Source organism: Lithobates pipiens, unplaced genomic scaffold, assembly GCF_037356315.1.
Source record: "Lithobates pipiens isolate NorthernLeopardFrog02 unplaced genomic scaffold, aLitPip1_a1.2 Scaffold_27, whole genome shotgun sequence".
NCBI classification, from domain to species: Eukaryota; Metazoa; Chordata; class Amphibia; order Anura; family Ranidae; genus Lithobates; species Lithobates pipiens.
The window spans coordinates 87,088,953-87,115,710 of record NW_027507788.1 but is presented as its reverse complement, the minus strand read 5'-3'; the positions used below and the strand labels follow the sequence as shown (position 1 = coordinate 87,115,710).

At 43.3% G+C, this 26,758-nt stretch overlaps 1 protein-coding gene and 1 long non-coding RNA gene across 5 annotated transcripts in view; both read left to right on the top strand.

Annotated features, from left to right (window-relative positions):
- The window catches only part of LOC143933963 (uncharacterized), a 286,424-nt gene that overhangs the window by 234,574 nt on the left and 25,092 nt on the right, over positions 1 to 26,758 (top strand). The window lies entirely within an intron of this gene.
- The window catches only part of RIC8A (RIC8 guanine nucleotide exchange factor A), a 116,374-nt gene that overhangs the window by 64,524 nt on the left and 25,092 nt on the right, over positions 1 to 26,758 (top strand). For all 4 annotated transcript variants that reach the window (XM_077457171.1, XM_077457173.1, XM_077457174.1 and 1 more), the window contains 4 exons: positions 18,932 to 19,026; positions 24,772 to 24,922; positions 26,311 to 26,406; positions 26,537 to 26,681. In XM_077457171.1, the coding sequence (XP_077313297.1) occupies positions 18,932 to 19,026; positions 24,772 to 24,922; positions 26,311 to 26,406; positions 26,537 to 26,681 (487 nt within the window). The remainder of the gene's footprint in view (positions 1 to 18,931; positions 19,027 to 24,771; positions 24,923 to 26,310; positions 26,407 to 26,536; positions 26,682 to 26,758) is intronic.

Here is a 26,758-nt window from a genome sequence, read left to right as displayed (position 1 = left end):
CTCGATCAAGCACTGGCATGAAGCCGGAATCAAAACAATTGGAGCCCTGTTTCTTGGAATAGATCTAAAAAGTTTTCAACAACTGACTTCGGAATTTAGTCTCTCGCATAAGGACTTTTACATATACTTAAGGCTCCGACATATCATCTCTCAAAGCTTGGCATCTCCAGACCCCACATCCAAGGAGCTTCTCCATTTCTATAACCGCCCTCTTACTGTCTTAAAGGGCATATCCTTCATTTACAAACTCCTCTCCAGACCTACCTCGTCCCCAAAATCTTCAAGCATACTCTATTGGGAATCCCTGCTGCACTGCTATTTCCCTATGGAAGACTGGCATCGAGTACTTCGCACCCCACTAGTCATCTCCAAAAACATAACGCATTGGGAAGCGGTCATGAAATTGTTTCATAGGTGGTACTATACACCGCAAAAGTTGGCGACCATCTTCCCCACCCACTCTCCAAAGTGCTGGAGAAATTGCAACTCCACCGGGGACTTAATCCACATCTGGTGGAGCTGCCCGGTTATTGGGTCCTTTTGGCTACAAGTCTCCTCTCTGGTCCAGACTCTGACCAACTCTCCCCAACAGCTGACCTCGCGAATGGCTGTCTTTGGTCTGGATTCTCAATATTGGCCCCCCCACCAGTCTACCCGTAGTACACCACGTTTTAATCTCAGCGTGCCTGCTCATAGCTCGTGCGTGGAAAAACCCCCTCCCTCCAACAATAACTGAGCTTATTAACACACTTAATGTTCATTGTCACATGGAATTTCTTTTCTCCAGAGTAAACATGACAGAATCTAGATTCAACAAACAATGGTCCTCCTGGTTAACACACCCAAACTGTGTTAAGCTTGTTTAACTAGTAATCCATCATCCCCAGACCAAGTGGAGCCGGCAGCGAAAGTCACTGGTTCAGTGTACTATTTCTTATAAATCATATGTAAGTTAGCTCTGATTCTCCTGCAGCTCTGGTTACTTGACTCAGGTACCTCAATCAATTTCCTCCTCTATTCTACGCGTTTCTCTTCCCTTTTTTCTTGTTTTTTACAACCGCCTTGGGACTAAACTTCACTCTCTCTATCTTACTTTTCACTGTTTTTCTCTGGCGTGGCGTCCCCACTCGACACAGCCCGCTGGGGTGTCGGGAGGGGGCGGGATGCCCCCGGACTTACCGGATCTAGCGATACAGAATGTGTAGTATACAGCAGATGGGCTCCAGGCCCATATGTTCTCTCTGCTAGTAACTCATGTTGTTCAATGTATCTGGGCATTTCTTGCTTATTTATTCGTCAACTCCCTGTAACTTATGTACAATGGTTGATATCAATGTTTGTTACTGCATTATATTACAATAAAATCATTTGAAAGTTAAAAAAAAAAAAAAACCTGGCGGTGAACCTAAAAAAATAACTAGCTACCTAGCAACACTAGTGACACTAATGCAGCGATCAGAAAAATGATCGCTTAGTGACACTGGCAAAAGAGGGTAAAAGGGTTAACTAGGGGCAATCAGGGGGTTAAAACCATTATTAGGTAGTATATGGGGGTACCTAGCGCTATAAAAACCTGGCTGTGAACCTAAAAAAATAACTAGCTACTTAGCGGCACCAGTGACACTAATGCAGCGATCAGAAAAATTATCGCTTAGTGACACTGGCAAAAGGGGGTGAAAGGGTTAACTCTAGGGGCAATCAGGGGGTTAAACCTTTATTGGGGGGTGGTAGGGGGCTACCCTAGACCCAACACTAACTGCCCTGACACTTTTTTTACTTTTACAACTGACACTGAATGCAGTGATCAGTAAATAAATGATCACTGCAATCAGTGACACTGTGACTGGGAGGGGGGGGGGGGGGGGGGGGCGGGAGGGATCGGGGGGGGGTGGTGTACCTATGTGTGCCTACATGTCAGTGTAGTATTTGGTGCACTTACTTTTAGTCTTCTCCTCATAGTCCGGTCTAAAAGACCGCCCTGAGGAGAATGACATCACTTCCTCCCTGCCTGTGTATACAATACACAGTGGGAGGAAGCTTCTCATTCGCCAGGAGCGATCGAGAGGGGATGGCCAGAAACCAACGGCCATCCCCTCATCCCGGATCGCTCCTGAAGCGAAACGGACTGCCGCATCCAGCGGGAGGGGGTCCGATCGGACCCCCCACCCGCTGGAAGGCAAGCACGTACATGTACGTGCTTGTGCCTGTACATGCCATTGTGATGACGTACAATGGCATGCGGCGGTCGTTAAGTGGTTAAAGTGGTTGTAAACCCCTACAAACCACTTCGACCTACAGGTAAGCCTAGATTAAGGCTGTAGGACCTGTAGGTCCAAGAAATATCTCCTAAACCTACACGGTTTAGGAGATATTTGCCAAAAGACAGGCACCTCTGTCTACAGCGCATGCGCCGTAGACAGCGGCACACAGGCGCACTGGGCGCTCTGCAGTTAACAGCGATGTGGCGGCTCCCTTGCGCATGCACGGGAGTGATGTCATCGCGGCTCCGTCTAATGACAGCGCCGGAGCAGCGAGACCCACCAAGAAGATGGATGCTCTGTACACAAGGGGACAGCGGTGACTTTGCTGGCTCCTGTGTCAGGTAAGTGACACATAATGGACTACTATGCCATGCATAGTAGTCCATTATGCTTTACCTTTGCAGGGAATCAGAGGAAGTAAACCCATCAGAGTTTACTTCCTCTTTAAGAGTAGTATTCATTTTATTTTAATTTCATGTTTGCTTTCTCCTCATTAATACAGGCAATTAGTAATGCATCTATACCACTCAAACTCATTTGCAATCTAATTAAATGAGGAAGCCAGGCATTAGGAAGAGGAATAATGACAATGGTAATGACAACATAAACGTAGAATTCGGTTGGCAGGTTTTAGCTCTCTTTCTGACGTGCGTGCTTGTACGTGTTTGTGCGTGTGTGCGTGTGTGTGTGTGCGCGTGTGTTAAAACAGAGCTGAAATTAAAATGAAAGGTATTTGGTTAGACTGAAGTTAGGTGTACTAACAAGATTTTTTTTCCCAGTCTTCATGCTGCAGTGGTCTGTGCTGAAATAGTATGGCTTGCAGTATTTTTTTCAGCGCAACACAATCCGCCACTTAACAGCAGCTGCATCTGATAGGACTCCATAAAATGTCACTGACATTTCCGTAAAGTTCACTAGTTCAATATCCATGTGATTTTGCAGATTTATGCACTATTATTTCTTTTTTCAGCGCTACACTTTACATACTGTTTATACTATTTGAGCTAAAATATCAATTTTAGTGTGTTAGCTGCTATATTTGGATAGCGCAGTGTCACTTTATCCGCGATTCAAAAGACTCACTCTTAATCCCGCTTCATCATCTCTTGTTTGCCATAAATAAAACATTTTTTTTACAACAATAAAAAACATTAAAATATGTCTAAAACATATAATGAAATAGGAACTTAATGAATAATGAAATTAAAAACAATATTCATAAATTATGAAGAGGATATAGATATTAGTTGGTTATTCAATTATAAAAAAGTATATATGAAAAAAAATAAAAAAAGAATAAAAATAGAGAAGAAAATAAAATAAAAATAAATAAAATTTAAATAAAAATAAAAAAATAAAATGAATACAAAATATATATGTGGGATTACCAATAGAAATAAAACAGTTTATGTCCAGCTCAATATTGATACCATGAGGACTTAAAGTACGCAGTCTATGGATCCATTGTGTCTCGTTCTGGGAATTAGATCTTTTAAGATTAGAATCTCGCCAATATTCTTCCACCCTACCTATCCCACAGAACGTAAGGACACTAGGATCCCGCCCATGGAACAACCTGAAATGATTGGCGAAACCATGATGTTTATAGCCTATACAGTCGACTTGACTCCAATTGTATGCCATTACCTCATAACTAATATCCTCCAGACCCTTTATTAGCTTTGTTGCCCTTCTCTGTAGTCGCTCCATGGCCGGACCAGAGTCTTATAGAGTGGGAGAATTATCATTTTATCTCTGGAGTTAATCCCCTTTTCAATGCATGCCGATAGTCTGTTTGCTTTGTTAGGCTCAGCAATGCCAAGCTGCTGCTATCTACTAGGACCCCCAGGTCCTTTTCCATCCTAGATTCCCCCAGAGATTCTCCGCCCAGTGTATATAGATTGCATTCATATTTCTTCTCTTATTTTTATTTTAAAAAGGTGGAAGGTTTACAATAACTCTAATCCCTTATCAACCCTTAACTTACTCTAATCAGCCCTAATTGACTCCTTATTCTCCTCCATTAAATTATTACCGTATTTATTGGCTTATAACATGCACTTTTTTCACCTTAAAATCATGGGAAAATCGTGGGTGTGTGTTATACACTGATCCCTGCTGTCTCTGAGGGAAGAGGAGTGAGCACTGCTGAATTACATAGTGCCGCGATCTCCTGTGTACCCAGCGCTCCGTCACTCACAGCCACGCCTCCTGGCCCTGCATTGGGCCACTGTTCTGTCTATCATATGAGCAGGGCCAGGAGGAGTGGCTGTGAGTGATGGAGCGTTGGGTACACAGAAGATCGCGGCTCTGTGTAATTCAGCAGCGCTCGCTCCTCCTCTTCCCTCTGAGACAGCAGGGATAATCCAACACTGGCAAGGCTGCAGACTTCATTGTTGGTCAATTTGTAGGCTGCAGATGGGCACTGAACAGGCTGCATTATTGATCAGTTTAATGGCTGCAGATGGGCACTGAGCAGGGTGCATTGATTAGCTGTGACTCTAATTTTGCTTCAAAAATCTTTTATTTAAAAAAATTTTTTTCCCTTAAACTTCCCTTCTAAAATTGGTGTGCGTGTTATACACCGATAAATACGGTATTTTCCTGCTGATTTTTATTTATTTTTTTGTTCACTTCTTTTTTATAAACTATTGATAATTTAAAAAATATATATAATTTTTGTTTGATTTGTTCCTTGATATTTTAACACCTTTCTCAAAAACTGAATGTATTTATATTATATAATCGTTCATTTCAGCTGCGATATAAGCAAAACTGTTGCGGTAGGTATCAGTAATAAAATAAAAAAAAGTAAGTAAAAAAAGTATCGGCACTCGTAAAAAAATTTTTTAAAAAAATGGTATCAGTGCATCCCTAGTCATTTTCATGGGTTATAGCGACCTCAAGTGATTCTTTATTGCAGCAGCTGATTTTCAGGCCGAGTAATATATGTAAAAGAGTTGTATTCTTTGACAGGGGAAATGTTTCTGATTTTACCTGCAGTGACTGTTGGAATCTTGATTTTGGATGGGAAAAGTCACTTGGCCTAGTGTGTGTGTGTGTCTGTGTGTGTGTGTGTGTTTTTAATTTCTCTGCCATTCGCTATTGTTCCCGAGATATAGGACTGATGCATAAATATGCATGCTCAGCCAGTACAAGCACATGTGTTTTAAAGTGAACCTGTGCTTGGGGAACAATGAGAAATCTGGGATTTCAATTCAAGAAGGAAAAGGCATCAAAAATGTAAATCTATATTTGCATGAACATGCTGGAGAGCAATGCAAAATCCATGTTTTCTCTGAAGGTGCTAAGCTGTGACCAATCTGTTAGTATGCAAATGAGCTCCCCTGATGAACCCAACAGCCAGTATAATCGGTTGTCAGCTTATTAGTCAAGTGGTCTTTGGGGAGATAAAAGAAACCCGTTTGGAAAAAGAACAGCATGCCTTGTATGTTGTATTCTACTGCTAGTGCTGCAAGCCATTAACTTTCTATATGCAGAGTGCCATCTAGTGGCTGAAGTGGACATTAATGTCTCTGTAGTGATTTAGGCCCCATGCTTACTGAGCATCTTTTCTCCTGGCAGGAGAGAAGCTGCTTAAAAAATGCAGTAAAAGCGATGTATTGCACACGTGTGTATGCACGTTGATGCATTCTATTGGCCAGAAATATTCATTTATTCTGGCTGTTAGAATTAGGGTTGCCACCTTTTCTTCAAACCAAACCCGGACACTTTAGCAGCACAGGACAACCTTTTTATTAAAGGGGTAACACTATATACTGTGGTATAAAATGGAACTCTGATGTAAGGGGGTTTCTGCTCACCAAAGCCCCCACTTACATCAGAATTCCCAGCATTACCCCTTAAATCAGGGTTCCCAAAGCTCCCCCTTACATCAGAGTCCACAGAGCACCCCTTACATTTTAGTCCCCCTTACCTTGGTGTACTCACTTGCTCAGGGGCAGGGCAGAGAAGAGGGGGGGAAGGGGGCCTATGCACATGGTGGTTGTCATACTTGGTTAATGGGGAGCATAGATGTGTACAACCCGGGCGACGGGGGGGGGGGGGGGAAATCTGTGCTGCACTGGGTGAATAGGGTGTGCCCAGGCACGCCTAAGTTGGGGGGGAGGGGTTGCAGTCCGGTCTGAATAATGTGTCCAGATTTCAGGCAGTCTGAAACCTGGACATGTGATTCAAACCCTGGACTGTCTGGGTGAATTCCGGACAGATGGCAAACCTAGTTAGAATCCATAAAGGCGTAAACGCGTCTAAACACAGCTAGTGTTTCAGGGCACTTTATGCATGTTTGGGTGCGCTTATGTTTTATTTTTATTTATTTATTTTTATTTATTTTTTGCATTGTTTAAAGTGGATGTAAATATTTGCATATACCCAGTAGAGCTGCATGGTTCTGGCTAAAATTAAAATCACAATTTATTATTTTTTGCTTAGAAAAAAAATCACGATTCTCGCAGTGTAACATCATCTTTTACATTATACAAAAACATTGGGCTAACTATACTTTTTTATTTTTTATTTTTTAAATTGCGTTTGAAAAACCACTGTGCTAATACGGTGTGACATAAAATATTGCAACAACCACCATTTTATTCTGTAGGGTCTCTGCTAAATAAAAATATATCATGGGTGTTCCAAGTAATTTTCTAGTAGAAAATGATTTTTACTCATATGTCAGAAAAGGTTTGGTCTTTAAATGGTTAAATGTCCTTCCTTTACATGCTTTCCTTTGATAAAAGAACGGAAAGATACTTTGTTTCTACTTATTCCATGTTGTGATTAAAATTTGGCAGGCTGCCTGGATTATTTTTTTTTCCAGCTGTGAGAACTCTCTGCACTTGTTAGACAGAAACCTGACATTACCCGGTTCCCGACCGGCGCACGCCGACGTACGTCGGCAGAATGGCACGGGCAGGCATATTGGCGTACAGGTACGTCCAATCTCTAAAGCCGCCCTGCCGACGCGCTCACGTGCCGGTCGGGACCCCCGTGAGTCCGGTCGCTGGTCCCGCGGACTCTATTGCCGCGGGCATACCCGCGATCGTCTCACGGGGCGGCTGAACGGAGAAATGCCGTTGTAAACCGCATTTCCCCATTCTGCATAGCAACTAGTGACGCTGATCTGTGCTCTGTGATTGGAGCAGAGATCAGTGTTCACTAAATGAAAGCCCCCCCCACAGTTAGTAACACACCCCTAGGAACACTTAACCCCTACACTGCCACCCACTGGTTAACCCCTTCACTGCCAGTGTTCTTTACACAGGAATCACTGCATTTATATAGCAGTGATTGCTGTATAAATGACAATGGTCCCAAAAATGTGTCAAAAATGTCCGATGTGTCCGCCATAATGTCGCAGTCACAATAAAAATCGCTGATCGCCGCCATTACTAGTAAAAAAAAAAAAAAATATTAATAAAAATGCCATAAAACCATCCCCTATTTTGTAAACGCTATAACTTTTGCGGAAATCAATCAATAATCGCTTTATAGCGATTTTTTTTTTTTTTTTTTCACCAAAAATATGTAGAAGAATACGTATCAACCTAAACTGGGGGGAAAAAATGTTTTTTTATATATTTTTGGGGGATATTTATTATAACAAAAAGTAAAAAATAATGCGTTTTTTTTTTTCAAAATTGTCGCTCTATTTTTGTTTATAGTGCAAAAAATAAAAACAGCAGGGGTGATCAAATACCACCAAAAGAAAGCTCTATTTGTGGGAAAAAAAGGACGCCAATTTTGTTTGGGAGCCACGTCGCATGACCGCGCAATTGTCAGTTAAAGTGACGCAGTGCCGAATCGCAAAAAGTGGTCTGGTGCTGAAGTGGTTAAAGTGTGGCTAGAGATCAATTTCCAAAAAATTGTATATACGTAAAGGTACCAACATCCCATTTCATTTAGAAAAGAATGGAGTACTGGATAGGGGATAGTACTCCATTCTTTTCAGAATCCTGACATGCTGTTTTTGAAGATCAGGAAGGGAAAAAGATTGCAATTTCAATTCTTAATGATTAGTTGTGCAGCTCTAATACCCAATGAAGTGAACAGCCTCAGATAATACACAGGGATGAAACAAATCTCGCTACATAAGTTTTACATGTATGTCTGCTGTCTTCAGCTTTTTATATTCTTTAGAAAGTTCAGATTATGTTATATTTTATCTTCCTGGTTGGCACTGCAGTGAAGCCTGGCCATACAGCCAAGACAGCTGATTGGAGGAAAGGCACACACCCCTCTCCTCATAGGTAGAGACTTTCAGATCTGTTTGTTAAATTGTTCAGCACTCTGCTGATATATTTATAGCATCTTCCCCAACACAAAACACTCTGGTTTTATCTCCTGTGATGGAGAACTTGTCAGAAGTTCACATGCTGATAACAGAAGAAAGGAGCAGGAGACAGCTAGGGGACTTTAAATGCTCCTTTTCTAACACCTGTTATTGCCTATGTGTGCATTGACACATAGGCTAACATTAAGGTGCATTTTCAGGCGGTAATAATAAAAAACCCACCAAATGCCTATAAAATGGACCTTTAAAGCCCAACCTCATTAAAAGGGGGGAAAAAATCCACTCAACACTGCAAGGGTTAATTTACACATTTATTGTAGGCACGTGGATTACCCTTTAATCTTCTGCAATAAGAAAACCACCTTCATTCAGAATGTCATACTGCAAAATGCAGCGTTTTGGAACCACTGGGAGCCCCTTCATCAGGCGGTGATCATTAGTCACATTGCGTGATGAAGAACCACTGAAGATACCTTTTGCTGTATGAATGTCTTATTTCAGAAGTTTATGGTGTGCTGGTGATTTTAAATTTTTTGATTTAATGGCTGTGGCATAGTTCACCAGTTGCTCCAGCACCCTGCACTAGGGTGAATACTGGTCCTGTGTGCGATGGCGGTTTCTTTGGTGCGGTGGGCTGGGGAAAACAGACAAGCTGCATTTTAGAATTTATCTTTCACCTATTGGTGTTTGATCATGAATACCCAAAATAAAAGCAGCAAGTGTTTTTGTCGTAGAGAAGGCTGGTGTTTTTGGGCCATTTTGTTAAAGGGGCCATTAGATAGAAGTATCTCTTCCTCCTGCCTAACTATTGGCCTATTACTGTGATGGCAGCCTTGTAGTAAGTCACCAGCTAGTGACCCAGGAGCAGGCTGGTCTTCCGAGGCCCTGAAAGCGGAACTTCACCCAAAAGGGGTAGTTCCATTACTCCCTCCCCCCCTTTACATTTGGCATTATTTGTGGGGGGGGGGGGGGGGTACTGGATTTTTACAGGTACCCGCTCCTCCACTTTTGATCAAATCAGCCCCCTCCTTCCCCCCACAGCCTTCTGGGACACATCTTGGGTCCCAGAAGACTGTGGGACCAATCACAAAGCTCAGCGTACGCAGTTGGAAGCTGGCTGTGAAGCCGCAATGCTTTACTGCTGATTTTTCTCAGTGAAGATGCCCACGCCTGCATCCGATGTTGGTTGAATAATCAGCTTGACTGAGGATGGCGCTGGATCCAGGTAAGTGTCCTTATATTAAAAGTACAGTATTTGCAGCTGCTGACTTTTTAAAAAAAAAATTGGAGGAGACTGTTGCCTCCCCCTTCATTCATTCTTCATGGTCCTACTGTATGTAAGTGATATGTTAAGGGGCTCTCTCCCTTTCTCAAGACATGGGAAAAGAAAAAACTTCTGTTCCTGAGGCCACCCAGACAACTGAGAAGGGAGCAGGCTCCATGCTGTGGATGCTATTGGTGGCTGACACTTTCATCGCTAAGCTCCAAAGCTGGTCAGGGACTGTTGTGCTTAATGCTGTTGCTGAGGCCAGCCACTGGTCAGGGACTGTTGGGCTTAGTGATTGTAAGGCTTGATTCACACCTATGCATTTTTAGTGCTGTTTGCATTTTTTTAGTTTTTTTTTTTTTTTTTTTAGTTTTTATATAAAAATAACAAACCTGGTATACTTAACTGCACTGTTGCAGTGGATTTGCACCCCAGCTCTTCCTCTTCTCGGGTGCCTCTTCTGTGCTCCTGTTGAGTCCCGCCCCCCCCCAGCAAGCACCCAAGCCAAGCTGCAGCTCCATGTGTCCATTCAGACACAGAGCTGCAGGTCGACACCACCCCATCTCTCTCCTGATTGGCTGTCTGACAGCGGAAGCCAATGGCATGGCTGCTGCATCTCAGCCAATCAGAAGAGAGAATCCCAGACGGCTGAGACACTCGTGGACATCGCTGGCCAGAGATGGGGCTCAGGTAAGTATTAGGGGAGCCAAGAGGGGCTGCTGCACACAGAAGGCTTTTTATCTTTTTTTATCCTAATGCATAAAGATGCAAAATCTTCTGGCTTTACAACCCCTTTAATGCTGTTTCTGACCTCAGCCACTGGTCAGGGACTTTTTGGCGTAATGCTGATGCTGAGCCCAGCCGCTGGTCAGGGACTGTTGGGCTTAATGCTGATGCTGAGCCCAGCCACTGGTCAGGGACTATTTGAATTAATGCTGTTGCCACATTCTCCCATTGCCTCTGACGTTCTTTTGAATGATCCCTTTACTGTGTTTTAAGATTTTTACTATTAAAATCCACTTGTAATGTACAAGTTTGTGTCCTCTGTCCCCACTCTGGGTCTCTTTGTCTTCCTGGAGGCTGGAAGAAGGCACATCATGCAGTTATAGGCCAAATGACCTTTAACTGATATAAGATAAGAGGGAGCTGCACTTTCAGTTAAAGAAACGAAACCAGAAATGTATATGAAGAAACCAAACTACAATATCTTATAGACTGCTGCTTTGCAAGATCAGGGGTTTGTTTGGGACGTGGGGTTAACGCAAACCAGACACAAATAAAAACACTAAATATTCTAGAAGAGCTTAATAAAATATGTATAATGGGATAATCATCATTAATTTATATAAAGCCTCCAGGTTCCTCAGCGGCTCTCCTTTGTACTATTTCACTATTGAATAGAAAATTGCAAATAAGGTTTTGAGCTTTAAGGGAAATGTTGTTCTTACAGTATGTCCAATTAGAATCGCAGATCAAAATGAAAGCGGTACTAAATGCAAAAGCAATCATTGAATATTATATTGCAGCTTACCATTTTATAGGCTTCCTTTTTTATTTTCACCTGGAGAATCAGCCAGTAAGTCGGATTATCCACTACTGGAGTGTTGAAACAAACCAGTTAACACTGACAGGGGTGCTAACAATGATCAGCTTTTATTAATGTAAAACCTAAAAGGAAAAAACAGTTTGCTGTAACTGTATAAAAAGTGTTATGTCGGCTATAGACAATTAGAGTCTCAGCCGGTTCAGCAGTGACCGGCTCAGATTCAAAGCCTCAATGGGCAAGCTGACTGAACTCAATTGATCGATCAACTTGGGAACAACCAGCATGTGGGATTTTTCTAAATACATTTACTGCCAGCACCTATAGCCTCTAGTAGCAGTAACCATTGTATTCTCCTGGCTGGGAATAATCACTGAACCCCCTGCTGGCTGTGTTGATGGGGAAATCGAGCGATTTTGTTTCTTTTCTTCTAAATCTTCTCTATGGTCAGCCTTAGCTGGAGTTTGGCTTCACTTTGTGTAGTGCAGGGATATGCAATTAGCGGACCTCCAGCTGTTGCAGAACTACAAGTCCCATGAGGCATAGCAAGACTCTGACAGCCACAAGCATGACACCCAGAGGCAGAGGCATGATGGGACTTGTGATTCTGCAACAGCTGGGGGTCCACTAATTGCATATCCCTGGTGTAGTGTATCTAAATCTGTTAGTTCATCTAACACTCCCCCCAGACTGACAATGCTGCTGTCCAAAGGTGCCCCCTGTATACAGTATCTCACATAAGTACACCCCTCACATTTTTGAAAATATTTTATTCTATCTTTTCATGTGCCAAAACTGACAAAATTACACTTTGCTACAATGTAAAGTAGTGAGTGTATAGCTTGTATAACAGTGTAAATTTGCTGTCCCCCTCAACACGTAGCCATTTAATGTATAAACTACTGGAAACAAAAGTGAGTATACCCCTAAGTGAAAATGTCCAAATTGGGCCCGAAGTGTCAGTAGGAAATGGATTACTGGAGCCATGTCCTGTGGTCTGATGAGACCAAGATAAACTTATTTGGTTCAGATGGTGTCAAGTGTGTGTGGTGGCAACAAGGTGAGGAGTACAAAGACAAGTTTGTCTTGCCTACACCCAAGCATGGTGGTGGGAGTGTCACAGCCTGGGGCTGCATGAGTGCTGCCGACACTGGGGAGCTACAGTTCATTGAGGGAACCATGAATGCTAACATGTACTGTGACTAGAGGTTGACTGATATATTGGCTGATATTTGGCCTTTTTTAAGAAATTTGCATCGGCTGATTTTTGTACAAATTCGGCCGATTGCCTCCCTTTTCCACACTTTACTGACAGTTTCACACACTGAGTGGCACTCAGAGTGTGAAACTGATTTGCAACTGAATGCAGAGAGAGAGAGAGAGAGAGAGAGAGGAGCTGTCAGAATTCAGCGTGATTCCGGGCGTAGGTGGGACCCATCTATCAAACATCAGCCAATGGGATGGGATCTGAGCGGGCCGCTACGTGTATGTGGCTCCACCCACTTTCTTAAGCAGCCCAATCATTGGCTGGCGTTTGATAGCTGCAGGGCCCCACTCATCCCGGGTCCCACCCACCCCCGACATCACGCTGAATTCTGACAGCTGGTCTCTCTCTGCATTCAGTTATATATAGTGTAACGTGAAACTGACAAATCGGCTCAGTGTGAAACCTGCCAGTGGCAACCAGTGCCACCTGCCAGTGCCAATCAGTGACACCTGCCAATGCCAAGCAGTGACACCAGTGTCACTTGCCAGTGCCAATCAGTGGCAACCAGTGCTACCTGCCAAAAGAAAGAAAAATCGCCATCATATATCGGCCGCCCTGACTCCTAAATATCGGCATCAGCCAGGGAAAAACCCATATTGTTCAACCCCCAACTATGACATACTGAAGCAGAGTATGATCCCCTGCCTTTGGAGACTGGGCCGCAGGGCAGTATTCCAACATAATGACCCCCAACACACCTCCAAGATAAACACTGCCTTGCTAAAGAAGCTGAGGGTAAAGGTCACGGACTAGCCAAGGATATCTCCAGACCTAAACCCTATTAAGTATCTGTGGAACATCCTCAAAAGGAAGGTTGAGACGCGCAAAGTTTCTAACATCCACCAGCTCCGTAATGTCATCATGTGACGCTCTGGTGAACTCCATTCCCAAGAGGGTTAGGGCAGTGCTGGAAAATAGTGGTGGCCACACAAATTATTGACACTTTGGGCCCAATTTGGACATTTTCACTTATCGGTGTACTTACTTTTGTTGCCAGTGGTTACGAGATTAATGGCTGTGTGCTGAGTTATTTATTTATTTTTTATTTATTTAAATATACACTGTTATACAAGCTGTACACTCACTACTTTACTTTGTCGCAAAGTGTAATTTCTTCAGTGTTGTCGCATAAAAAGATATAGTAAAATATATATAAAAATGTGAGGGGTGTATTCACTTTTGTGAGATACTGTATATACACTATATTACCAAAAGTATTGGGACACCTGCCTTTACACGCACATGAACTTTCATGGCATCCCAGTCTTAGTCCCTAGGGTTCAATATATTGAGTTGGCCCACCCGTTGCAGCTATAACAGCTCTTCAAGCTTTAGGAGTGTGTTTATGGGAATGGTTAACAATTTGTGGCTCTATGTACATTGCAAGGATTTTATCAAACCTTGTTGCAGAATCCTACCGTTTGATTTTTTTTTTTCATTCTCAATCAGCTGCTTCACTTGCAGGGCTCTAATGAGTTAAGTTGCAGGGCCTGCATCCCTTTAGACATGATTTCCCTTTGGGAGTATCTCACCAAAAATGGCATTTTTGTTGCAGGGGATGCCAAAAATCTGACTTGTATCTTAGTGCAGACTTCTGGGAAAATCAGTGAGCCAAACAAACAAGCAGGAAATGACATTTCTGGGGGGTGTTCTGTGCCATCTGTGTACAGAGCGCCTCCAGGTTGGCATATTGCATTGTATTTTACAGAAAATTACAGCAGCTGCTGATTGAAAAGGAAAAGCAATTTTAATAATATTAAAGTGGAAGTAAAGGCAAATCCTAACTAACTCTAAACTTACTCTCGGCCATATTCTAAGCTTAAACTATCTCGCCCTGTAAAGAAAAATCGCTATACATACCTGTTCTGCAGCTGTTCCGTTCTCCAGTAGCACCCTCTGTGTGCAGGAGAAAGCCCGGTTGGGAAGTGACATCACCCATAGTTACTATGGGGCTTCCATTATCGGCTCCCTCTCCTACATATTAAAGCCTCTGCTGACAGCTGAGCCTGGGGACAGGTCGGAACGGCTGCACAATATTGAAGTATAGTGATCGTTTCTTTATTGATTGATTAGACTTAGAATGTGGCTGAGAGTAGGTTTAGAGCTAGTTAGATTTTGCCTTTTTTACTTCCACTTTAAATTACAATATGGCTTGTGTTACAATTGTATGTTCTTTTTTTTATATATATATATATATATATATTTATATTGTGTGTGTATGTATGGCTGCAGTCACTGTTCAGCTGAGAATTTTCTGCCTGGCTCCTTTGAATTTCCCCTCAAAGTTTGTCGAGCCGGATATGGGCAGCATAACTTCCACATGGCTATTGATCACATTCAGACCTGCCATGGAAGATTGAATTGATTTGATTTTGTGGATTCTTTTTTCTCTTACGTTCACCGACTGACACAGCTCCTCTATTAGACCATTTGGTTGTTACGCCACCTTCAGGAGAGGACTAGGCATGTTAACATGTAATAATAAAAACAAGAACTTTCCAGGTCCCTTAGGCAACAACCCCACAGCCTGCCTTGCAGCTTCAGTTTTTTTTTCTGCCGGGGGGGGGGGGGGGGGGGGGGGCGTTGGTTGGATGTGTGTAGATCTCTACCTGGAAGTGTCTGGAGGCTGTGTCTGTTGATCGCTGCAGCGCTGTTTCACTGCTCATTCTCATTTTCACTGCCATTTTCTGGGAGCTGACACAGGACACAGGAACTATTAGCTGGATGGCGCAGAACCAGGGTGGTGAGTCCTGCGGGAAAGAGCCCCTCAGCCAGCAGCAGTTAGAAGGGTGGGACCATCAAAGTCCCCAACTGGTGGCAGACACGGTAGGGTCAGCATGGCTTTAAAAATGGCCCCTGCCCCACCCCCGTCCTCCAGGGAGAGCTCTGACGCAGACTCGGGCCCGGCTGAGGCTGGTGACCCCTGTTCTGTCGTTTCAGATGACGCTGACCAAGACCGATCGGACAGTGAGGATGAGTCCTTGTCCGGGTCCGTGCGTGACCAAGTGCTTGTTGGAGCACTTATCACAGCTGTGCGTGATACCCTGAAAATTCAGGAGCCAGCAGATCCCTCTGCTGATGTAGCGGTCCCCTTTGGGTCCCATAAGCGTTCACCTAAGGTGTTTCCGTATCTGACGTATTTCGATAAGTTCATTTACAAGGAATGGGGTCGACCGCAATGGACATTTTCAGTCCCCAAATACAATATAGGTCTTAAGTACATTTGTGACGCGGCCCTGAACACTCTCCCCCTGTTGTCCAGGGCTTCGGTGTCAGCAGTGGTGCTGAGGAGCCTGATTTGGCTAAAATGCTGGTCTGCTGACCAGGCATCTAAGAAAGCCCTGACGGATCTTCCCTTCCTTGGCGACCGGCTCTTTGGAGCCTCATTGGATGACATTATAAAAAAGCCACAGGTGGTAAGAGTACACTACTCCCACAGGCCAGGAAGGCTAAGGAGCCACGCCGTAGGCAAGGGTCTTCATTTTCCACCCACAGACGGCTTTTTCGTCCGCCCGGGGCTTCGGCAAAGCACCCCCAGCCCGACAGGAGGACCTCTGAAGGACCGAAGCATCTCTGGAACCACAAGCCTGCGAGCAAAAGTGCTACCGCATGAAGGTTTGCCCCCATCCGCAACATGGGTGGGGGGTTGTCTTCGGGAGTTTGCAGCCCGGTGGACCTCTCGGCTCTCCGACTAATGGGTCTGCGATCTGATTTCCTCAGGCTACAAGATAGAGTTCCTCTCGTGGCCACAAAACGGATTCTTCCCCTCCAGCATACCCGTACTCCTGGCTCGCTGGTAGGCCCTATTTGGGGCGTTAAGGGACCTGCTGAGTCGCGGGGTGATAGTACCTGTTCCGGAATCGTAACGTTTCCAGGGGTTCTACTCAAACCTGTTTGTAGTCCCCAAAAAGGAAGGGGTACGTCCAATCTTGGACCTAAAAGCCCTCAATTGCTTTGTAAAAGTACAGAGGTTCAGAATGGAATCAGTTCACTCAGTAGTCGCTGCACTCCATCAAGGGGACTCCCTGGCGTCTTTGGACATCCAGGATGCGTACCTGCACCTACCCATATGCCTTCACCATCAGAGGTTTCTGCGAGTTGCAGTTGGGGAAGCCCACTACCAATTTGTGACTTTCCCTTTTGGTTTGGCTTCAGCCCCCCGAGTCTTTACCTAGGTATTGGCTCCTGTTTTGGCGTTGCTGTGGATAGCGATCATGGGTTACCGAGATGATCTCCTCCTGAGAGCATCTTCCGCCTCAGTGTTAGAGGAGGATGTGGCGATCACCATGCAGACCCTGCAGGAATTTGGGTGGCTGTTGAACCTAAAAACGTCGGTGATCGTACCGACTCATCGCTTGGAGTACCTAGGCTTACTGCTGGATTCCATAGAAGCAAGAGTGTTTCTCCCTTCAGACAAGCTGCAGAGCAGTAGTAAAACTGCTGATGAACTGCAGGTGGTCATCGCTGCGCTTCTGCAAGCGAGTCCTGGGGCTCATGGTGGCCTCCTTCGAGCCAGTACCGTATGCCCAGTTTCACACCAGAGTCCTGCAGTAGGAGATTTTGACAAAATGGGACAAATCTCCGTTGTCCCTGGATCGCCAGATTCAGGTGAGCCAGTTAGTCAGGGATTCCCTGCTCTGGTGGCTGAGGTCCCCGGCACTTCGATCCGGGAAGTCGTTCCTACCTCTGAAATGGACAGTGATCACAGCGGACACCAGCCTAACCGGCTGGGGTGGAGTAATGGGAGTTCAGTCGACCCAGGGCCTCTGGTCGGTGGAGGAATCCAAGTTGCACCCCTTCTATATAATCTGACCAGACTTCCCATTTAGGCTCCATGCACACTGAAGCTCAGAAACGGCCGTTTTTGAGAGTTTCGTCAGATTTTTTTTATTGATTTTTTTTTTTTTTTTTTAACAGCCCATAAACTCCCCTCTTTTATCCTAGGTGTCCATGCACACATGGACATTTTTGGATATTTATGTGGAGTTTATGAGCTGTTTTCTGAACGCCATAAAATCATGTTCAGGAGTTGTTTTTCTGACCACAAAAAATGGCAAGCGCTGATAAATGCTCAAAAACATGGCACCCCAGTGTTTTTAACGTTTTTGATCCATTGGGAAAAAAAACGATAACGCCAAAAAACGCTATTGCAAAAATGTTAAACTTTGAAAGACTCACTGCAAAGCTACTGCCGTTTTTATAACGTTATTTTAACGTCCAGTGTGCATGGAGACTTACCCAATAACAAATACAGAAAATCAAATGAAACGTAAACTTGTCTTTCATTATCCTGACCTGTCTATTAAAACATGATTGGTTGCTGTAGCTTGTGGTACTCACACTTTTATCGCCCTCAGCCCTGCGTCACGAAATGCGTTTGTTTAAAGATTGCCTTACAAAATTTTTAGATGGAAAAACACACATCCTTTGCTGCAGCATTTTGTTTTGTTTTTTACATCAGTCGAATGTCCAGCGGAGGACAGATTGTCTGTAATTACTTGGTGGCGTCTTGTGTCTTTCTCGTAGCGTACTTTTTTGCTGCCTGCTGGCTGTCATCACAAAAGAAGACGTCATTTCATAATGATTAGTCACAACGGTTGATGCTCTTAGTCAGAGCCGATGCAAACCACAGTGACGTCAACGGCAAACTTTTTTTTTTTTATGTTGAATTTGTCAGTATTTAGTCCTTTCTGGCTCAGTGCCGTATTAAAGGGTAAGTCCACCCAAAACCAATATTTTGGATACCAGCTGCTTTTCTTTGTCCTTGACTTCAGCTGAAGGATTGAGACTTCCTGTGTTTGGTTTGATATTGATTGTATATAGTAATGAAGTTAAAAAAAAAACAAAAAAAAAACAAACGCTAATGGCGAGAAGGCGCCTATTGCATCCTCGAGAAATTAGTATGTGATTTACCTGCTGGCCTCTGCTCACAATGGAAATATCTGTTTTTGGTAGACTTTGCTTTTTGCCAATTATCTTAAAAAAATAAATAAAAAAAATTGACAATGAAAGACTATTACCTTTAGCAAATGTCTCCTTTTAATTAATGTAGGTATATATATCTTATTCTGACTATATATTGTTTATTTGTATAGGGGAGAAATGAAGTGTACATTATTTACAGTCCCCTTTTAAAAACTTTCAGTCTTTTGTGTTAGGAGATGAGTCCCTTTTTAGCATTGTCATAAGTTATAAAAAAAATCCACTTAATAGTTGCAGTTTACAATGCTAATTATCTATAATCTATTATGTCGTTTTTTTTGTTTTTTTTTTCTGTCTATAGGAAGATGCAGCACTGTATCGCCACCTAGCGGCCATACTTAGGCATTGCTTACTAAGACAAAGTGATGGTGAAGATAGAACAGAAGAATTCCATGGGTAAGATTCTAGAGCTTGCCACATTAAAGTGTCTGTAAAGGTTCACTTAAAAAAAAAAAAAAAAAAAAACATGTTATACTTGCCTTTTAAAATGACAAACTTGTTATACTTACCCACTCTGCACTGTGATTTTGCACAGAGCAGCCCCAATTCTCCTCTTATTGGTCCCCAGCTGCTGGCCCCTTCTCCCTGCTGAGTGCCCCTGGAGCAATTACTTGCTCTGGGGTCACTTGTGAGTGCTCGCTCCCAAGCCACCTCTGTGTGTCTGAGACATGGCTCGCCCCCCGCGCTCCCTTCACTCTGGCTGTCTCAGCCATTGAGGGAGAGAGAGAGAGACCCAGGAGAGCTTCTGCTGTCATGCACTTCACTGGATCGGGCTCACACCAGTATAAGGGGGCTTATACTCACTTGGGCATTCATTTATTTTTATGGCCAGAATAATAGTTTGTGTACGTATTTATATGCGCTAAACATTTTTTCTGCCAAAACGCTGCTACTCCTGGACACACTGGCAGTGCCTCTAAATGCCCCTGTCACTGATCTATAAAAGCCTAACATCCTGCCCCATATCCAAAACAGGAAGTGAGAGAAAATCCCTCCAAACTGAGGGAATCCCCTGGGTGTCACTAGAACTAATGTCCTTGTTGAAAGATTTTCTCTCTTTTCTGGGGACAACCCAAAATTTTGGGATTTCCTTTTTACTTTCACTTTCAATGATAATGGTAAACATGACAAATAAAGAGGATGGATCTCCCCAGTGAGAGCACAGACAGCAATAATAATACCTGACGGATTCTAACCCCTCTCCACTCTATTAAAAAAAAAACGCTTTATAGTTTATACCCCTGCCAACCTCCCTGCTGATCTGCACTCACACTGGGCTATATGGAAGTGTTCCCGGGCACAATTTTTGCTAACCACCCTGCAGTGATCCATGCTTCATTACATAGTCATCTATGGGGGAGTTCTGTGCTCCAGCATGGTTTGCACTCACTGGAGCATACTGTACCAGACCACAAGTGAACTGTGCCCAGGGCCACCTCTTCCAAGTGGTCTACCTGGACATGGTACGCTTAACTGATCCTGGGCATGGCTTGAAACACTCGCACTACAAAAATGAAATGGACTAAGGGGGTGAACTGCCCTTGGGACCAGTTAAAAGTGCATCTTTAGTAATGTCACTAACATAGTGCCCACTACTCTGAAGTAAGGAAGCAAATCCTTGCATCTACCAAAATACCCCCCTCCACTTAGAGCAGCCCTTTTCAACCAGGGTGCCTTGAGGTTTCTTCAGGGGTGCCTTAGCAAAGTGCCTAAAAACTGATCAACTATCGTATACAAGCCAGCAGGTGGATCAAGCCTGCCTTTTTAGTTACACAAAGCCATGAGTTTTCATTATACACCATTACGACTTTCTAGACACTGGCATCCTAACAACCAATGGCGTCATCAGTTAATAAAGAGGATGTCTGTAGCCTCCACAGCATCCTTGTTTTACCCTCCTGTGTCCCTCTCTATCAGCACTGCGGTGACATTTGCTGATTGATGGAGAGAAATTGAGGGAGAAGAGAAACTTTGGAATACTAATACTCGGTACCAGTCTGCAAAAGTGTATGTATTGGCTTTGGAAGAATAAATCACCTTGTACACACGGTCGGAGAATCCGTCGGAATGCGTCTTATCGGACCGTGTTGTCAGATAATCCGACTGTGTGTGGTATGCATCGGACTGATTCCGTCCGAATCTCCGTCGGACCCAATTTTCCAACATGTTGGAAATATTTCCTGACCAACTGGTTTGATCGGACATACTCCGATCATGTGTAGCGAATTTTGATCGGACCAAGTGCCATGCTCAGATCAAATTCCTACATCAAAGCTATTGGCTACTAGCCTGAATGTAGTCCCATCGTAACGAAATTACGTCATCCCGTTCTGAAAGATCTGACTTTTCAACAACTTAGTCCGACCGTGTGCATGCAACAGTTTCGGACACAATCCGTTGGACTAAATCCGACAGACAAAATCCGACGGATTTGGTTGGCAGAATCTCCGACCGTGTGTACAGGGGCTAACATTGGGTGTCCTATATGTGGCTGATCGTGTGTGGGCTAATCCGATATTTTTTCATAAAAAAACAAAAAAAATCAGACGGACCTAGAAATAGAACATGTTTCAAATCTGTCGGACGGACTCAATTCCTATCGGGAAAACAGTTTGTCTGTATGCTGGTCCGACGGACCAAATACAATGCAAGGGAAGCTATTGGCTACTGGCTATTTTAGTCCGTCATCACATTCAAAATTAACAGACTTTCGAATGGACTTAGTCTGTTTGTGTGTGGGAAAGTCTGTTGGAACTCTGCCTAAAGTCCGTCGGGAAGACCGTCAGACCCAGTCTGCTGGAAAGTTCGGTCATGTGTATGCGGCATTAGAGACACAGTGTGGCTCAAGGCATAGTGAGTAATGTGAAAAGATCAGCTGCAGGGAGACCACAGACAATACTGGTGACTAGATCTTTGCCCTCTGCATTTTTGGGTATAGTATTCAGAGTTCAGTTTCGCTTTAATTGGCTTAGTGGTTAGCACTTGCAGCACTGGGGTCCTTGGTTCGAAGCCTGGTCTGTATATACTATATGAAAAAAATAAGATAAACTCAGCACTCGTTTGAGGAGAGACCCTGGAGGTGTACACAGATCAAATAACTGTGATTATTAAAGTCTTTGAATAGGAGGGACAAAGTCCATAGCAACAGTCTCTAAGGTGAAGAGGGAAAAGAATCCATGTAACAGCATTAAGGGCAGCCAGTGTGAAGAGCTAGAAGCAGTCTCTGGAATGCAACAAAGGAAAAGAGAAGCAGCACCCCTAAGTGCAGTATTGGTGAACCATTTAATAAGTCAAAAGTAAAACTACTCACAAAGGGAACATAAACACAAGCATGATAGTAATCCTGCAGCAAATTCTGGAGGTGTTTTTTCTCCTAAACGTCCGTGTCTCTGAAGTGCAGTTGACAGCTCATGCAGGTGGATTCCAGCATTCGCAGCCTATGAGAACAGCAGGGAACACGGGGGCAATCGGAGATGTCACTTCCGGGTGCAGGGTAAGATGGGGGGAACTTTGGGGTCGGAGCATTTTTGCTCCTTTTTCAACTGGAGCACGAAGCAATGGAAGAAGGTGGCCTGGTCTTATAATTCACACATTGTTTTACATCATGTGTGTGGAAGAGATGGCACCAGGATTCACTATGGGAATAAAACAAGCTGCTGGAGGCAGTGTGATCCTTCCAGCAATGTTCAGCTGGGAAATCTTGGGTCCTGCCATTCACATAGATGTTACTTGACATGTACCACCTACCTAAACGTGGTCGTACACGGTAAAGCTTGCCATGAACAATCCTTTGCACCGCTCACTAGAAACAGGTGTGAGTCCAGAGGTAGATAAATGCAGGAGATTTTATTATATCAATGACATTTCAATAATGGACATCTTCAATAACTCATGAAATGCCCACAAGCGCTGAGATGGCATGAAATCCATTGACTTTTTTCCTTCAGTCCACAAAGTGTGTAGCTTTTATTATCGAAGATGTAAATTGCTGCAGTAAAGCAGAGGATATTTTAGTGCAGCTATCCACGTCTCCTACATTTATCTACTTAAACATTGTTGCTGACCAAGTACACCCCTGTGGAAACAGTATCCCTTGATGACAGCTGCCTCTTTCAGCAGGTTCAAGAATGGTTTGAGGGACACAACAATGCATTTAAGGTGTTGACTTGGCCTCCAAATTCTCTAGATCTCAATCCAATTGAACATCTGTGTGATGTACTGGAAAAACAAGTCTGATCCACGGAGGACCCACCTCACAACTTACAAGACTTGAAGGATCTGCTACTGACAGCTTGGTCCCAGATACCACAGCATACCTTTAGAGGTCTAGTGGCATCCATGCCTCGATAGGTCAAGGTGGTTTTGGTGGCAAAAGGAGGAACTACTCAGGGGGATGGTCATAAGGTTTTGACTGATTAGTGTAAATCTTACCACAGTAATTATGAGCTTTTCCACTGTAAATAAGGAGAAAAAGTGCTTAAAACAGTGGGTTACAGGATAGACCCATGGCCTTGAAGCACTGGAGTTGTGGATTCAGCATAGAAACTGCATAGAATCATTGTCTGTAGGAGATATTGGTACAAAAAGAGGAAGATTAAGGAAACTCAATACACAATCTGCTATAGTCCAATACAACGTTCATGAAATGTTTGCAGGCACTAGTGGAAGCCTTTCACAGAGTTAGCCAGCTCTATAAAATTAGGAGAAAAGAGAGGAGAGAAAGCTCCATCTAAGTGCAGCATTAACGTACATCTTTAAAGCAAGTTTTCCACCAGAAAAAAAAAATTAAAAGTCATCAGCTACAAATACTGCAGCTGCTAACTTTTAAAATAAAAACGTTTACCTGTCCAGGGCACCCGCAATGTTCTCACCTGAAGCCGACCCGTCCCTCAGCTACGGGTGGAGGCGCCGGCATCTTAAGTAAGGGAATTCGAAAGTGAAGCCTTAAGGCCCCACAGCCTGTTTCCCTACTGGGCATGCTCAAGTTGCACTGTGCATTCAGAGTGGTCCCTGCTGTCTTCTGGGACCTGTGCGGACATGGCATAGATCGCTGCGAATACTGCCCGAAGTGGAAACAAATACCTGTATTAGACAAGTATCTGCTCCCCCCTGAAAGGTACCAAATGTGACATCAGAGGGGGGGGAGGAATCCAGACAGCGGAAGTTACATTTTTGGGTGGAACTCCGCTTTAATAATCAGCGGTCATAAAAACTCACAGGATCTGGATCCCGTCCTGAAGGAACGGCTGACACAGAAGACGAAGCTGTCAGATCAGGCAAGGAGAGCCAAGGACACTGGATGGTATCCCACCCAGCCTCATGCTTATTTGAAGTGCATCAGGAACGCACTCTCATTCATTCTTGTGAGTGCATTCCGAATGCGCTCCAAATCGGTTTGATGTGGTCCTTGGATACCATCGAGGGTCCTCTGCTCTCCTTGCCTGATCTGACAGCTCCATCTTCTGTCCCAGCCGTTCCTGCAGGATCGGAACCAGATCCTGTGAGTTTTTATGACCGTTGATTATTAACCTTGTATTTTAATGCTACACTTCGATGGCGCTTTCTCTCCTCTTTTTTTTTTTTTTTTTTTGTTTTTTTTTGTTTTCCTTTTTGATCCTGCATAGAATCATAATATTTTTTTCCATGCTTATGGGATTCACGCCTGTCTGCTCAGAATTCCTACCGAATTTAAGAAAAAAGTTCTGGCATGTAAATTGACTTTTACCTAAAATTGGTAGCGATATTGGACTGTAAGCTTCTTTTGAGAACAGGGACCAAAGTAAATGACTTTGTGTGTTACATAGTTAGTCTGGTTGAAAAAAGACACAAGTCCATCTAGTTCAACCATAAAAATGTTTTAAAATAATATCAAACAATCCCATATACCCAATCCTATACCCACAGTTGATCCCAGGGGAAGGCGAAAAACCCTTCTGTAAAGTACTGCAGTAGATGTCGGCTTTATATCTAAACCTGTCATGAAAGGCCTTTATGAAAGTTGCTTTTCTGACCTCCTTCTGAAAATACCAGTTCATTGGCTACTGCTAAGCATGTTTTAGCAATATAAGGTCAGTCCTCTGTTGCTGAATTCAGTGCACATACTGAGGGCTCATTAAACCAAGTTTTTGCATCCTTGTACAGGCACACGGTAAACTTGCTGGTGAACCTGCCCCTCATGTGTCTTGACGTTCTGCTGACACCTAAAGTTGAGCATGGTTCTGTGGAGTACATGGGAATGAACATGGACACAGTGGAGGTCCTGATACAGTTCCTGGACAGGAGGTTGGACCGGGTGAGTGTTAAAAAAATGGCTAACAAACCAGGAAGGAGAGGGCATTTGGTATATGCAATATGTTGGGGATGTAGATACATTCCTCTATACCTGGATCACACCATCACATCTTTATTAGGCCTTATGTTCATGTGCTTTTCTTTCCTGCCTTTCATGTGCTTTTCAAATGCACATCAAACAGAAGTCAGTAAATTCCATTGACTTTATTGAGCAGTACACACTTGTTGCATTTAACCTGCTTTGCATTGCTCTGCATTTCTGTTGGTGCAGCATGTCCTGGTTGGGTGCTTTGCACTGCAGACAGTAAGTGCTCTTTCACACCGTGCCTGCGTTTTTTTTTTTGCACTGGATAAATGCAGGTCATTGCCAGGGGTTTCTATGTGCCTTGTTCCCACCACAATGCTAATGCGATGTGCAATACAGTGTAGTCCACTGGATGGTGCTGCATGTCACTGAACTGCAGCACAAAGCACCTCACTGCTTTGCCGAGACCCGAATGAAGTGTCAGTATGTGAGACTCAAAGTTTAATATATATAGTTTATTTTCCATGTCTGTCTTAATACAGTGAAACTAGAAATTGGGGGGGGGGGGGGGGGGGTGTTAATTGTTGGATGTATGAAGCTTACCTGGGGTCTTTGCACTTTTTTTGTACACCCAAGTGTCCACAAGTGGTTCATGCACACAAAAATCTACCCGTCTAAAATGTGAGACTAGGGAACACGTAACCATTTGAATCATTGTAAGAAAGTAGATGAGCATACTTCTTCCAGGGTCAGGGTTATCTCTCTTAGGAAGATAGAAGATAGTCCATTAGTATTACCTTTACGGTTATGTGACTGGTAAGCTAAATTGCGTATATAATGCCTGTTTTAAATATATAATTAAAATAAATGCATCGTGTGTGTGTGTATGTATATATATGTATATATATATATATATATATATATATATATATATATATATATATATATATATATATATTATATTTACTTTAATGATTTACTAGCAAAGGCACAGACCACCGTTTTGCCAATATTTAATAAAACAAATTGCATTTTACATTTTTTGCATTGAAGTTATGGGGCTAGAGGAACTAAACTATGGACTGAAGTGTGGTGATATCAAAGCACAGATATCAAAGCATTGAGATCTGTCAGTCTTTCTGCCATGGTGGCTTTGCAGAATTCTTCATGAATTAAAGCCAGAACTGCAGGGAGAAGATCTCTGGGATTTAGGTAAGTTGGGAATGGCACCATCTTTCAAGTTACATCCTAAATATAGGTGTAACCTGAAACGTGGTCTCACAGGGGGACTAAGCCTTTGAATATATTCTTGCATGTGCATGGTTAAATATAATCTCCTTACATATCGATTTATTTTGCTGTAGGGTCATAAATTACGTGAGACTCTGACTCCAGTCTTGAATCTCCTTACTGAAAGTTCACGGGTCCATCGTGAGACACGGAAGTTCCTCCGAGCAAAAGTAAGCATTCAAGTTCCAGGCTTGTAGTTTAGCGGGTATTGATTAAAGTGCTTCTAAATTTTCATACAACTTGGGCAATGTGTATAAACCTGTTTTCTACTATTTTTTATATAAATCTTTATTCCTATAGGTTTTACCTCCTTTGAGGGATGTAAAGAACCGTCCAGAAGTGGGGAACACACTACGCAACAAGTTGGTCCGTCTGATGACACACGTAGACACGGATGTAAAGCACTGTGCTGCCGAATTTCTTTTTGTCCTTTGTAAGGAAAATGGTGAGTGATCTATCAAAAGCCAAAAATCAATGCAATTTTCAGTTGAACAGGTACAAGTAATCACAATAATTATGGCT